Source organism: Urocitellus parryii, chromosome 2, assembly GCF_045843805.1.
Source record: "Urocitellus parryii isolate mUroPar1 chromosome 2, mUroPar1.hap1, whole genome shotgun sequence".
In the NCBI taxonomy this organism is placed as follows: Eukaryota; Metazoa; Chordata; class Mammalia; order Rodentia; family Sciuridae; genus Urocitellus; species Urocitellus parryii.
Window position 1 is genome coordinate 69,717,950 of NC_135532.1, and position 15,387 is coordinate 69,733,336.

The following is a 15,387-nucleotide window of genomic DNA, read 5'->3' on the forward strand; positions in this document are numbered from 1 at the left end:
GGAGCATATTTGGAATGGTTTGTTGGATATCAAAAATAACCAACCCTTGCAGGTTCATTGACAACGTTCTGTACTTTGAGGTATAGTAGGGGTCATTAGTGGTGTGATGTGGTCATTGGTGGTGCAACCACCTCCCCTGTCCCCTGTGTTGACTAGATGGCTGGGGCTGGCTGCTTGGTGGGTAACTAAGTCTCTCCTCAATTCCTGAAGATTCCCCGAGTCTTTGTTCCATGGAGTGGTGAGTCTACTACCCCTTGGCTCTGAGCAAATTCATTTGCATTTTTTCTTTGGTCTGTTCCTCCAATTTCCTGTTGCGTCTCAGTCCTTGAAGATTAAATTCTTGATTTCTTGGGAAGATAAAAACTAGAGCATTGCTTTTGATTCCTTAAACTTTAAAGTGTGTGTAGTTATTAATACAGTCTAAGTTGTTTGACAGGGAAGTGAACCTCATTTGCAAATGCTCAGGCAAAGTCTGGATCTCCAAGAGGCATGGTGTGCTAATCTTTATATTTGGAAGGCTTTATTTTTAAGGGCATATTTCAGGATTACAGATTTGAAAAACTGAGTTGGTACTTAAGTGTGTGTAAAGATTGGTTTTGAAGACTGCATCTGGATTAAGATTGGAGACATAACAAAGAATAATGTGTGAACCTTATTGACTAGATAGTGGTTTTGGGGGAAATTTTAAGGGAAGACTTTCTTGAGATGTTTGGAAATTTTTGTATATGGGTTTTGATGTTATTTTGCTTGTATGTGATGAAAATATTGTGGTTCTATAGAATTATTCTTAGGAGATTCATATGCATTCAAAGTGTCAAGATACCTGCAGCTTTTATATTGTTTAACTAAAGCAAACGAATGTATATGTGAAGATGAATTAAATATGGCAAAGCGAAAACAGTCAGTAGATCTAGCTAGAAAATATACAACTGTTTGTTATCATACTATTTCAATATTTCTAAATATTTGAAAACTTTTATGGTAGATGGAGAGAAATTTTAAAAGAATTATAAATTTAAGAATTAGAATCTCAGTTTTCTAATTAATGGCATATAATTATTTCCCTCTTTGTCCTTGCTGTTTAAAAATATGGAGTGAAAGTAACTTAGTCTCATTTGAAACTTACTTCATGGCTGCATTTGAGAATGGGAGTCAGAGGGATTTGAATCTAGGTATTTTCAAAATACCTAGATGTAGATGATAAGAATTTATCCCTTTTAAGTCCTCATTTCCACCACATACTTTCTACTTGCACATGCATGCATAATACTTGCTGAATGTATTAAATGTCTGCTGAATGGGGCTAGGAGCTTTAATAGGAATATGAGGGTATTAGATAAACGATTATTAAAAATTGACCTTAGGGATGGCTGGGGATGTAGCTCAGTGGTAGAACACTTGCCTTGCGTGCACCAGGCCCTAGGTTCGATCTCCAGCATCACAAAAACATTTTTTTTTTTAATGAAAAATTGAGCCTCAAGGAGTTATAGGAGGTCCTGTCCCCCCGACCCCCATTAAGGCCTAGCTTTTTGTAGTTTGTTTTACTCACAGTCAACTGTGGTCAGAAAATCTCAAATGGAAACTCTCAGAATTAAATAATTTATAACTTTTAAATGATGTTCTTATAGTATATTCTTATGTATAGTAAGGATTACAAATAACTTAATTTTTATATTAAACTTTGTCATAGATGTACGTGTACAGGAGAAAGAAGTTTGGTATTTATGTGTTTTGGTACTGTGGTCTAGTTTGGACATTAACTAGGGGTCTTGGGATGACCCCTATTTGGGAAGGATTCCTGAGGATATAAGAAAAAAAATAGTATAATGAGGAAAATTACCAAGAAATTAGCAGTCAGTGCAGTATCTGAGTGTTATTTAGAAATAAGCATGGAGAGTGAGGGAATGTGTAAGTCATGGATACCTCAGCTAGGAGGTGTCTGAGCTCCTGTGAGGGGGGATAATTATGCTAATTATTTAAGTATTTGTGAGAGTTAGCAAATTGAGTAAAACATTTTTATGGTTTTCTGTCATAGCACTAAATATTCTTATTATACTTTATTGTACTTATGGTATGAGAATGCTAATAATCCTTGTCTGTTCCCTACACTACCCCACGGGGGTGAAAGTTACTGGACAAAGTCAGAGTTGATGAGTCTAAGTAATTTAGAGGGAGCAGGGTGTGCAGCTGGAGGAAGAGGAGATGAGTCTGGCTTGTCCTTGAACGCATTTGGTTTAGGATTCAAGCTTATCATTGGTTTTCTGATTTAGCTTGAAAGAAAATGAGCCTCAGCTTGGATGTCCTGATATGTGCACTTAAGTATTTTGGGATATTTATTAATAAAGATATCTTGTAGAATTTAAGTAAGGAAAAAAAAAGTATTATAATGGTTTGTGATCTTCCAAAAGTTTAACTGTACCTTTCTAAATGTTATCCATTTAATATTTAACTTATTTCAATTGGAAGAAACTAAGGTTAATTTTAAATTTCAATTTTCTTTAGGTTTTGGTTTTTTCCCCCTTAGCATCAATAATGGAAAAAATGCTGAGGAAAATCCAGTTTAGACTACAAACTCAATGAGAACTGGGGCCTGTGTCTGTTTTATGTATTGTGGTATCCCAAACATCTTAGAAGGCCTTGCATTTAGTATGTGCACAATAAATATTCCTTCCCTTGTTTGCTCCTTTCCACAGAATGGGGAAGGGTGGACTGGAGGGACCATCGTGCTCACACTACCAGAGTGCCCTCCTGTGGTTGGGAGCTGGCTGAGTGGTGGGTTGGGGTCACTGGATGGGCTGATGACGTACAGAGAGCCTCTACCCTGATGGTCTTGTGCAAAAGGCCATGCTCAGGAGCCAGAGATCTTAGGTGGAAGTGAAAAAAGAATGGGAGTCAGAGGAATTTGAATTAGGGGCAGAGCCAGGTGTGTGCTTGTGTTGCAGAAGAGTGGAACTGGCTACAGACTGGGGGAACAAGGCGAGGGGCATGGAGACCAATTAAGAGGACTTTATGAAAATGTAGATGATAAATGATGTGATAAATGAGCCACTGGCATTGGAAAAGTTCACTAAATGTTAGGCATAATTAACAGGACTTGAAGTCTAGGGTGGAGAGAAAAGATGCATTTTGGGAAACTCTTAGTAATGTAGAAGAAAATGTGTGACGGGAAGAAAGAAATGAATCTAGTTCTGTACTTGAACAGGGTTTGGCTTAGAGTTCATATATACTGTTTGTTTTGTGAGCTTGAGTGACCTGATACAGGCACTGTAGTCTTGGGCAGTGGGGTTGCATATTAATAAAGAAAAAACTGCCTTCTAAATTGGTGCTACTGCTTACTTCAAACTGAACCAGGTTGAGATCTGTGTGTGACTCTGCTGCCTCCTAGTGGCCAAAGACACACACGGCAAGGAGAAAGAGATCCAAGCTTTCTCTTGGTCTTTGCAATCGTTCCTTGGTGCACTAAAGAGAGTTAGCATTCTCAGAAGTTCACATGGTCCTGTTTGTGCGATGAGTGGATATCTAAAGACATCTCATGTTGAAATTTCACTAATTTGTTCCATTTTGATATGTTGGCAAAAAACTTGGCAAGTGTTAGTTTTGACTCTCCTAGGTTTTAAAATAAGTTTGTAATGTCTACTTTTTAAAAAAATTAAATAGCTGTAATATTGTTTTCAAACATTATTTGACATAATTTCATCCACTTATTGAGTAGGAACAAACAGGTAGTATCTGATTAGATAGGTGCCATCTCTTTTTATAGGACACATACTTTCTTTTAATAACAAGCGATTAGGTGAAATTCTTCTGGTTGAAGAGTATGTTTTCCGATAGAAGAGGTTAATTCTCTGTTAGGTTGTTCATATGCACATGATACTTTTTGTTGTTGAGCAAATATGTTTTTACTTACTTTTGAAAACAAGTGTTTTAGTTGACATGGAATTTGTTATTTTTTAAAAAATTTTGTTTTGTAGTTGTAGATGAACAGAATGACTTTCTTTTATTTTTATATGGTGCTAAGGATCCAATCCAGTGCCTTACACATGCTAGGCAAGTGCTCTGCCACTGAGCTATAGCTACAACTCTGAAATTTGTTATTTTAAAATTAGTAAAATTCTTTTCTCTTCCAGATAAGCTCCGAAGAAGTATGCCTAATCTAGCCCGGATGCCAAGTACTACTGCTATTAGTAGCAATGTTAGTTCTCCAGTCACCGTGCGGAACAGTCAGAGTTTTGACTCAAGCTTGCATGGAGCTGGAAATGGAATTTCAAGAATACAATCTTGTAGTAAGTTTAATAAATTTTAATTTTATTACAATTTTTAACTAGTTACCATTAAGGAAAACAACTTACTATTCCAATTCTTCTTTTTAGAACTTTTCTCCTTGTCTTATAACTTTTCTGTATTTTGCCACTACAGTTGAGTTATATTTTCACCAGTGCCTATGTTCCCAAGTGATAACACTCAATTACATACAGGCCTTTATTTATTTTTTTTTTAAATGGCGGGGAAGGTGAGACGATACCACCTATTGCATTTTTTTTTTTAAAGAAAGAGTGAGAGAGAGAGAGAATTTTAATATTTATTTTTTAGTTCTCGGCGGACACAACATCTTTGTTGGTATGTGGTGCTGAGGATCGAACCCGGGCCGCACGCATGCCAGGCGAGCACGCTACCGCTTGAGCCACATCCCCAGCCCACATACAGGCCTTTAATATCCAATGCTAGCAGACATATTAAATGGTCATTAATTTATCCATACTGTATAAAAATAACCTCTTTTTTCTGTGTAAAGTCTCCTTTTTCTAGCTGTCAGCCTGATACTTTTACTTTGAATAAACACATTAATTTTGTCTAGCTATTGCTTTGGTCTTGTTGTTCACCATCCTGTAGCATTTCTACAGAAGTGTGTGGACAATAGTTTTTATTTGGTACATTTCAGTACATCTCTATCTGTTCTACCCATCAGTGAGCAGTGCAGTAAGCATTAAACATGGTGCTCCAGTTTGTGTGAGGATTTGGTGGTTCTAGGGTTTTTTCCCTGTTCCTACACATGCTCTTCCTATAGGTTGTTGGGGTTAAATTTTAGACAGCTGAAGTGACAGTTTGTCTGAGGCCAGGCAGATGGAAGAACATAGATTTTAAACAGGTCTGATTACTCTGGGAATTTGTTTTTAACTACTATGATGTTCTGACTCCAAATTCTGTTCTTCACTGCCTGACATTCTTCTCCCTTCCTTTTCATTCAGTTTACTTCTATTTACTTTCAAAATACAACCCAAATGCCAGCCTTTCGGAAAATCTTCATTTCTTCCTTGATGACCCTAACACATTCTCCTGAATATCACCCAAATAAGTTTAGAATAGGTAGATTTTTGGTGCTTACTTCTATTATTCATTATACAGGTTGAGCATCTCTAATCCAGAAGTCCAAAATCTGAAATGCTTCAGAATCTGAAAAACTTAAATGCCGACATGATGTCACAAGTGCATTGTATACCTTGGGACTTTGTTTTTTACACAAAATTATTCCCAGATATATATTCCCAAACCTGGAAAAATACAAAATCCAAAACGCTTTGAGTAAAGGCTACTCAACCTGCATCATGCTTTGTCAGTATGTTTGTCTTCCTTACCAGATAAGCTTCCTCTGGGCATGAGAGGTAGTGTATTTGACTTTCTCTTCCCAGCGACTAGAATGTTGCTTTAACATAATGAACTCAGTGAATGCCTGCATGAATGCTTGCCATGGAGTTGCATCTTAGGGCTTCACCTGTTGAATATTTGAATTAGTGATTTATATAAAGACACAGAGACAATCTGTGACTTTGCTAGTGTCTTGAAACTGAAATGACTGTGATATTTATGTCATGAGCTTAATCAGTGGACCAAATGTATCATGAAGAAATTTAAAAGGAATGTACAGTTCTGTATTCCAGTTACAGAAATCAACAATACAAGTATAGGACAGGAGGAACGTGACTTTGACAGTAAAAAATATGATGCCAATGAGGAATTTTTATTGAGTCCAACTCAGTGTGGTTAATAGCATATTTGAGTGCCAGGAAAACCTGTCACCCAAAATAGAATGTGTAAGAATAAGAGTGTCCAGCTTTGGTTGGCCTGGGCTTGTGGCTCAGTGGTCAAGTACTTGCCTGTCACATGGTGAGGCACTGGGTTTGATCCTTAGCACCACATAAAAATAAATAAATAAAAATAAAGATATTGTGTCCATCTACAACTAAAAATATAAAAAAGAAAAAAAAAGAGTGTGCAGCTTTGAGTAAAGTGCTCAAAAAATAAAACATATCAAAAGAACCATAGGAACTGGTTTGAAGAAATTCTCGGTGATCAAGTCTAGGACAATTTGAGCCACAGAATAAATGATTATATAATAATGGATCATAACTGAAAGAATGAAATAAAAATCCATGAGTTATTACTGAAGTAAATAAATAAATGGAAAAGAGGGGAAGTTCTTTACAGCAGAATTCCAGTTAGCATATCTAAAAGAAATGAAGAAAATAGAAAAATTATTATTTGTAAGTCAAGCCTAATGCTCAGGGAATCCCCGAGAAGTCGTGTCATTGTGTAACAGAAGGTCAGTCATAACTTTTGGTTTCCAGCCTTGGGTTGCTGCTCGAGCATCCCTGCCCACTCCAGGCCTTGCTCTTTATCCATGCTTTCTGAGTTTCTGTCATGAAGACTTCTGGTTCCAGGCCATTTTGCTTTCAGAAAGGAGCCTAGGTTGGGCTGGGATTGTAGCTCAGCGGTAGAGTGCTTATCCAGCATGCATGAGGCACTGGGTTCGATTCTCAGCACCCCATATAAATAAATAAATAAATAAAAGGTCCATCAACAACTAAAAAAAATATTAAAAAAAAAAAAAAAAGAAAGGAGCCGAGGTTAGGTAGAGAAAGTTGGAAAGGCAGTGTGGTATGGAAAGACATAGTTGTAGTTGAGACCTGAGTTTGGGTCTTTTTGTAATCATAAACTTGTGGGCAAGTTATATTCTGTTTAATTCTTGATTTCTCATTTATAAATAGGATTATGCCTATTAATTTTAACCAGTTTTTCTTATCAGTTCTTTTTTTTTTAATCAATGGCAGTTATATATCTTGTGTGTATGAGAAATAACACTGCTGAGAATCTATTTCTGAAGTTTTCTAAAGTTTTATTTCAGATGAAATTGATTGAAATTTCACTGAATTTTGTGAGAATCTTAACATTCTAGGTGTAACCTAGAATGGCCAGTCCTTTGTTGATTTAGGTTTTCTTTAATGTGTCTCAACAATGTTTTGAAGCTTGTCATGTAGAGATTCTACATATCTACCTAAAATTATTTCTAAATATTTGGTTTTTTTTTCTAAATTTTTTTTTTAGTTGTAGAGGGACACAATACCGCCCATTTATTTATTTATTTATTTATTCATTCATTCATTCATTCATTCATTCATTTATTTTTATGTAGTGCTGAGAATTGAACCCAGTGCCTCACACATACTAGGCAAGTGCTCTACTACTGAGCTATAACCCCAACCTCTTTTTTTTTTAAATGTTTTTATAAATATTATTTTTTAAATTTTAGTTTTTCCTTGTTTGCCAATATTTAGAATACAATTGGCATTTATGTTTTGATATTGTATCCAATAGGCTTGGTAATTAAATTCATTTTTCCTAATGTGATGGAATTTGATATTTTCCTAACATAATATGCATATGATCACTAAAACATGTTCAGAGGGTTTTAATAAAACTCCGAATGAAAGAACCCAACCTTCCATCATCAGGAGAGATTGTGACATTCATACAGTGGAATACTGCATAGCGATGCATCAGCATAAACGACTGAGACACAAGAGAGAACATATCATGTAATTCCATTCATGATGAAGTTCAAGGCAGGAATAGCCAGTCTGTGATGATCAAAGTGGGAACAAGTTACCTCTGGGGAGTATTGCCTCCAGGACTCCTGACAGAACCCCTGAGACTCTGGTGATACTGTGTATCTCGGGATGGGGAGTGGTTACAAAAATGTCTTTGCTTTGAAGATTCACTGAGCCATAGACTTAAGATTTATATAATTTTTCTTTTTTATGTGTCAAAAGAAACTGAACCAAACTCATACAAATTTTATTTTTATTAAGACTTTATTTTTTGACTATAGGTAGCATTTTCTATTAGGTTTGATTCATTTTATTCTTTGGAGAAAAGTATTACTACATTTTAAAGTTTTCTGCCTAATAGTTTATTGCTTTTTAATGTGAAACAATTGTACAATGTTGGGAGAATGGAGATATGAAGTTTTTATGAGTAGCTATCCAGAGAGGTCTCTTCTTGTGAGATTTTGCTGCTAATATAAAGGTAATGGAATAGCTTATACTCGTTGATTGAGTGCTTACTAAGTGCCAGGCACTCTTCTAAGACTTTAAGTATATTAATTTATTTAATCTTTAAAATGACCTTATGAGACAAGAAAATGTCATAATAAATATTCTTTAAAGAATATGTTTGTAGGGTGCGGTTGTGGCTCAGCGGTAGAGCTCTCGCCTTGTGCATGCGAGACCCTGGGATGGATCCTCAGCAATACATACAAATAAATTAATAAAATAAAGGTATAAAAAAAGAAAAAAAAAGCTTTTTTTTTTTTTAAAAAAAAAAGAATGTTTGTAGTAAGCTATTTGTACCTACAGATATCATTTCTGTCTTCCTTTCTATAATTACAACTCTTAGATTGTCTCCTTGTTTTATTTCTATGAAACCATCCCCAGGGCAACCCTCAAGAAATCCTAAAGTGGGGCTGGGGATGTGGCTCAAGCGGTAGCACGCTCGTCTGGCATGCGTGCGGCCCGGGTTCGATCCTCAGCACCACATACCAACAAAGATATTGTGTCCGCCGATAACTAAAAAATAAATATTAAAAAAAAATTCTCTCTCTCTCTCTCTCTCTCTCTCTCTCTCTCACTCTCTTAAAAAAAAAAAAAAATCCTAATGTCTACCAGGCAACCAAGGAAGCATTTTTCTAGTTAGAACTCAGATTATAAAATTCATTGAAGGAAAGAGGGCTGTGCTTAGAACTGGCTTTATATATACAGTTGACCTTTGAACGATACCAGTTTGAACCATATGGGTCCACTTATACATGAAATTTCTTTTTTCTTTTCTTTCTTTCTTTTTTTTTTTTTTTTAGATTTGTGGCAAGTTTGAAAGAAATTTGCAGAATAACCATATAGTTTAGAAATATAAAAAAAATTAAGCAAAAGGTATGTGAGTGCATAAAATGATGTAGATAAGTCCATTTTTATCACTACCATAAAATATAAATGTCTCTTATAAAAAGTTAAAATTTACCTTTTTCCCCACATCCTCACCAATATTTATTGTTATTTGTATTCAATAGCTGCCATTCTGACTGGAGTGAGATGAAATCTCAGTGTAGTTTTGATTTGCATTTCTCTAATTGCTAGCAATGATGAACATTTTTTCATATATTTGTTGATTCATTGTATATCATCTTCTGAGAAGTATCCATGTTCTTGGCCTATTTATTGATTGGGTTATTTGTTGTTTTGGTGATTAGCTTTTTTGAGTTCTTTATATTCCCTAGAGATTAGTGCTCTATCTGATTTGTGAGGGGTAATGATTTGCTCCCGAGATGTAAGCTCTCTGTTCACCTCAAAGATTGTTTTTTTTTTTTTTGCAGAGAAGAACCTTTTTAGTTTGAGTCCATCCCGTTTATTGAGTCTTAATTTTAATTCTTGCACTAAAGGAAGAAGGAAGTTGGGGCCTAATCCCACATGATGGAGATTAGGGCCTACTTTTTCTTCTACTAGATGCAGGGTCTCTAGTTTTATTTCTAGGTCCTTGATCCATTTGAGTTTGGTGAGAGGGGTTTAATTTCATTTTGTTGCATATGGATTTCTAGTTTTCCCAGCACCATTTGTTGAAGAAGCTATCTTTTCTCCAGTGCATGTTTTTGGTGCCTTTGTCTAATAGAAGATAATTGTAATTTTGTGGGTTAGTCTCTGTGTCCTCTATTCTGTACCATCGGTCTACCAGTCTGTTTTGGTGCCAATACCATGGTGCAGCCAATATGGAAAGCAGTATGGAGAATTCTTGAAAAATTGGGAATGGAACCATCATTTGACCTAGGCATCCCTCTCCTCAGTCTATACCCAAAGGACATAAAAACAGCATACTACAGGGACACAGCCACATCAATGTTTATAGCAGCACAATTCAGTAGATGAATGGATTAAAAATGTGGCATATATACATAATGGAATATTACTCAGCAATAAAAGAAAATAAAATCATGGCATTTGCAGGTAAATGGATGGGGTTATAGAAGATAATGCTAAGTGAAGTTAGCCAATCCCAAAAAACCAAATGCCGAATGTTTTCTCTGATATAAGGAGGCTGATTCATAGTGGGTTAGGGAGGGGGAGCATGGGAGGAATAGATGAACTCTAGATAGGGCAGAGGAGTTGGAGGGGAAGGGAGGGGGCAGGGGGTTAAAAATGATGGTGGAATGTGATGCACATTATTATCCAAAGTACATGTATGAAGACACGAATTGTTGTGAATATACTTTGTATACAACCAGAGATATGAAAAATTGTGCTCTATATGTGTAATAAGAATTGTAATGCTTTCTGCTGTCATATATAAATAAAAAACAATTAATTAAAAAAAGTTAAAATTTATCAAAATTTACCAACATTAACACTTATTTATAGACCACACCCGGTCCCATTCAGTAGAAAGAAGTGTAAATGAACATAAAGATGTAGTATTAAATAATAGCCTCATAAAAGTATCTGTTGTGCATCACTGTACTGCTGTGATCATTTACTGACCTCCTCCTGTAGCTGTAGTGGTGAGCTCAGGTTGTTAGTAGTATTCTCATAAAATGCTCTGGAACACTGATCATCTCCACTTGAGCAGTTCCTCTCTCCAGTAAATTGTGCATCTTGTAAAAAGTAATCCCTTTTGGGTTTCGAATAGTTTTTACTGTGTATATAATAAATATAACATACAAAGTAGGTATGAATGACTGTTATTGGTAAGATTTCATGTAGGTCAACAGCAGCGACTAGTTAAGTTTGGGGGAGATCAGAAGTCCTACTTGGATTTTCAACTGCATGGGGATTGGTTTGTGCACATGCACACAGTGTCCACTCGTCGGCTCTAATTAGGCATTTCACAGCGTTGGCTATTGATAGGAGGCTCTTGTCAAGGGTTAGGATTTCCTAATGCTGAATGTGGTCTGGAACCTGTATGTCATTTATCTCCTTTTCGACACTATAGGCTCCTCTGAATACAGTACCTGTTTCCTGAGTTGGATGGCAGCAGAGGTTTCCTTATATGAGTATTGTTTTCTCTTCTAGTTCCATCACCAGGACAGATTCAACATAGAGTCCACAGCGTGGGACATTTCCCAGTGTCTGTCCGGCAGCCTCTTAAAGCCACAGCCTACGTGAGTCCAACTGTTCAAGGCAGCAGTAACATGCCTTTATCCAACGGCTTACAGTTGTATTCCAGCACAGGAATCCCTACCCCCAACAAAGCTGCAGCTTCTGGGATCATGGGCCGCAGCGCACTTCCAAGACCTTCATTGGCAATAAATGGGAGTAACCTGCCTCGGAGCAAAATTGCACAGCCTGTTAGAAGGTAGGCCTGTTGGTTTATATAACTTCATTTGCAGTTTAAGTTCGAAACTGCTCCAGGAACCACCTGACTTGCTTTGACTCAGTTTAACTCAGCAGGTCACTGCCCTGGATGGCCGTACCTGTTTCCTCCTCTTTCTGGAGGACATGCCTTGTGTGGCCAGGCCCTCTTCTCTGATCTCATCTTCTTCTGTAACTCCATACTCTTTTCACTTTTAAGACACTATTTGCTTTAGCTTGAATTTACCAAGGTAAGGCCTATTTCCTGAGCTTTGGTAGTTTCTTCCCACCCTGAGTTACCTGCATGGCTTGCTTCCTGTCTCCTTCAGGTCCTTGCTCACATGACACCACTGTTCAAAATTATAAGCTCCATGAAGGTGGAGGGTAATTGATTCTTTGGTTCACTGTCACATACTCCCAGTGCCCAGCACAGGGTAGGATCTCAAGTATGTATTAATTGAATCAATCATTTTTATATTGAAATGTGGAAACATTTTGTATGCATATGCATATTCTCTCCCCACACTTACGGTTTAAAAATCATCTTAGTGATACTTAGTATGGGCTTTATCAGCTTATATTGGTAAGTTTGATATGCTTTAGGTAGAGTGTGGTCTTTTTTCCTTTCAAAATTCCAGATTACCTGCAGAAGTCATGTTAGACAAGCTCATGGTCATGTTATACCCTTCTTGACTGGACATTCTAGAATGTCTTATGGGGGGAAAAAAAGTTGAGAGATTGATGATGAGAAAATGAATACAAACAACTCTTAAGAGAAATGAGAATACGAAAGAAGAGAGGGAAGGAACCATAGTGAAAGTTTTAAAGGGATGTTGGAACAGTAATTTTTCTTTATGCATTTTTATAAGCTTTTTATTTTCTGAATAGAAGTAAGCATTACTCAGAACATAAACAATTCAGAAACTATTGCAAAACAGAAGAGAAAATAAAGACTGACCCATAGTCTTATCACCCAGGCAGAAATTGTCTGGGTATATGTTTGTTCAATAAATTCTGGCTTATTTCCCTTAGTAAATGCAGAGCTGTGTCTTGTTCGTCCTTGAAAAGAATCACATAATTTGACCTGTATAGATTATTATGGACCATCCATTTATCCTTGTCTATGTCTCCAAACTGAAGCCCTGGAAAAGTTGCCAGATTATAAGAGAGAGTCTGTTTTTCCAAACTTAAGCAAACACCACATATTATCATTCTTTTTAACATTCTTTGCAATGTGATAGGCAAATCTTTGATTATTAATAAGATTGAAATTTTCTTTATGTTCGTGTGCTATTTATATTCAGTGAAATTGTCATTTATGTTTTTTAGGCCATTTTTCCATTGAAGAGTTTATCTGTTTCTTTCTGATTAAAAAAAAAACAAAACAATTTATACATTGCATAGCAGATTTACTTGTATACATATGACACATGCTGTGAAGGCCCAGAAATGTGAAAGGTACATTTGGGACTGCTCTGCCAGTAGCTTGTCATTACTGAAGGAAGAGCATTGATGGGAGAGATGATCAAAGCAAGTGATGTCACTCGTGGGATTATTAACAGTCTGTTTCCTCTTTTCAACCCTTTATAGTTTCCTGCAGCCTCCAAAGCCTCTGTCTTCACTCAGCACACTGAGGGATGGAAACTGGAGAGATGGTTGCTACTGATGCAGTTTTATGTACCCTTGAAGAATGGGAAAGAAGTGAAAAATGAGGGTTGTGTTACCTAGCTGGCTGGGTAACGGCGGACGTTGGGATATTCTTTCCCTTTTGCATTTTAACATATGTCCTGCGTTGTTTTTCAATGGACCAATCACCAGAGACTAATTATTGCACTTAAATATTTGCCTGAGATACTGCAACATTCTCAAACCCGTGGTTGCAGTATTGTGACACTTAGATCTAGGAAGTTTTTGTAGAACTGCTCTGTACCTGAATACTTTTTGAGAGAACTGAAATGTATCAATAATGCTTTGCCATATGAGGTTTTTTTTTTTAAAGTAACTTGTTCAATTTACTTAAGTGTTCTAAACATCTTTCCATTACATGTTCTGTATTTTAATACATTGCATATTTACAACTAGGTTCTATAACATGCTTTGAATTTTACTTTTTTATAGTTTACAGGAATTTTATTTTTTGTGCCTATTTCTTTTTACACCTATGTGAACCACTATGGAACAACTTAAATTTTGTGCCATAAAAATATTTTTGTGGTAAGGTACTATTTTTTTAGCTCTAGGAATATATCAGCAAAAATACATCATACAATTTGGGACACAATTTTATGTTGAATGAGCACAACATGATCTGAAGTGTTGCAAAGAGATAGCCAGACAGCAGAGTTAAACCGTCTTGTCTTTTTCATTGTTAATTTATTGTCGTCCATGGATTTCATATTTATAATGGCATCACAAGCTCATTGCACTTAATACCTGCAATGTTTGCTACTATACCACAATTGATTTTTCAATACTTTATTACAAAAGATGAAACTGTAATGTTTTATTAACAATGCTTCTGGAAATGAATGCATTTTAAAGCAAATAAACCCTTTTGATAGACCTTTTACAAAACCCATTTGCACTAATGAATGCTTTCTTATGGTATATGACTTAATATTTGTTACTGTGTACACTGCTGTTTTGGAATGTTCAGAAATAAAGACTCTATTTCAGCAAATCAGGTCATGCATGAATGTGCATCACGAACAAGAAGAATACCATGCTTATTATGTTTCATTACAGTTGTGAAAATGATTATCATGGCCATATAGGTTATCTTGGACCAGGACATTTATATTTTAAGTAGGTAGATTTAGAATAATGACATTTTGTAAAAATTATTTTTCTCTAAAATACTTCTGATAAGAAATGTGAGGTTTTAGTTTTGTAAGGTTTGGTTATCATTTAGAAAGGCCCAAAAATGCATTTATGAATGAACACTGTCAGCAGAGATTTTAATATTTTATGCAAATTCAATTTGGAATACTTTCTCAGTAAAATTGCAAAGTGGTGGCATTATTCTGCATTATATTTTATATGAGTTGGTAAACATCACCTGAAAGTGTTACGGAAAGTTTAGGCAAAGGTGTTTTTTTTTTTTTCCCAAAGGCATAGACAGAGGTTTATTTAGGAAAGTAGATACTTATTCAAGGGAGAATGGGAGCAATCTAGAGAGTTATCTTTGAGGTAAAGCAAAGAACATTCATTTAAGGGAGAATGTGGGCCACTTTGGGAAGAGAGATAGGCAAAGGTTTTTGTTGGTTTTAAGATGGAATTCCACCAACAGTCATTAGAGGTTTTCATTAAATAAAGAATATGCCTTTGCATATAATTCTATCTAGAACTGAAAGGACCATTAACAAAATTGAAATGTGAGCAAGAGAAGGTGAGATATGAAAGAGGAGATAGTAGTTGCTGAACATTTCTGTAGTGACGAGAACTGGGCAAGGCATTTTGTCTACATTTGTCTAATTCTGTTCTATCACCTGTTATCAGCCTTTTTTAAGGTGATGAATTCCACAAAAGTGCCATCAGCCTTTGGAAGACATTTAGCTGGCAAATAGTCAAGCTGATGTTGGAATCCTAGTTCTTCTGTATCAAAGGGGTTTTAATACCTACTATTAAACTGTCTTCCTGTAATTGCACGTAATTATTACCATTATTTTTTGTAGTACTTGAGATTGAACCCAAGACCTCACATATGCTTGGCAAGTGCTGT

General features: G+C 36.0%; 1 protein-coding gene across 5 annotated transcripts in view; it reads left to right on the forward strand.

Annotated features, from left to right (window-relative positions):
* The window catches only part of Slain1 (SLAIN motif family member 1), a 56,012-nt gene extending 42,263 nt beyond the window's left edge, over nucleotides 1-13,749 (forward strand). For all 5 annotated transcript variants that reach the window (XM_077792893.1, XM_026415267.2, XM_026415266.2 and 2 more), the window contains 3 exons: nucleotides 4,128-4,283; nucleotides 11,388-11,670; nucleotides 13,257-13,749. In XM_077792893.1, coding sequence (XP_077649019.1) covers nucleotides 4,128-4,283; nucleotides 11,388-11,670; nucleotides 13,257-13,332 — 515 coding nt within the window. In that variant the 3' untranslated portion in view covers nucleotides 13,333-13,749. The remainder of the gene's footprint in view (nucleotides 1-4,127; nucleotides 4,284-11,387; nucleotides 11,671-13,256) is intronic.
* The last annotated feature ends 1,638 nt before the right edge of the window (nucleotides 13,750-15,387 follow it).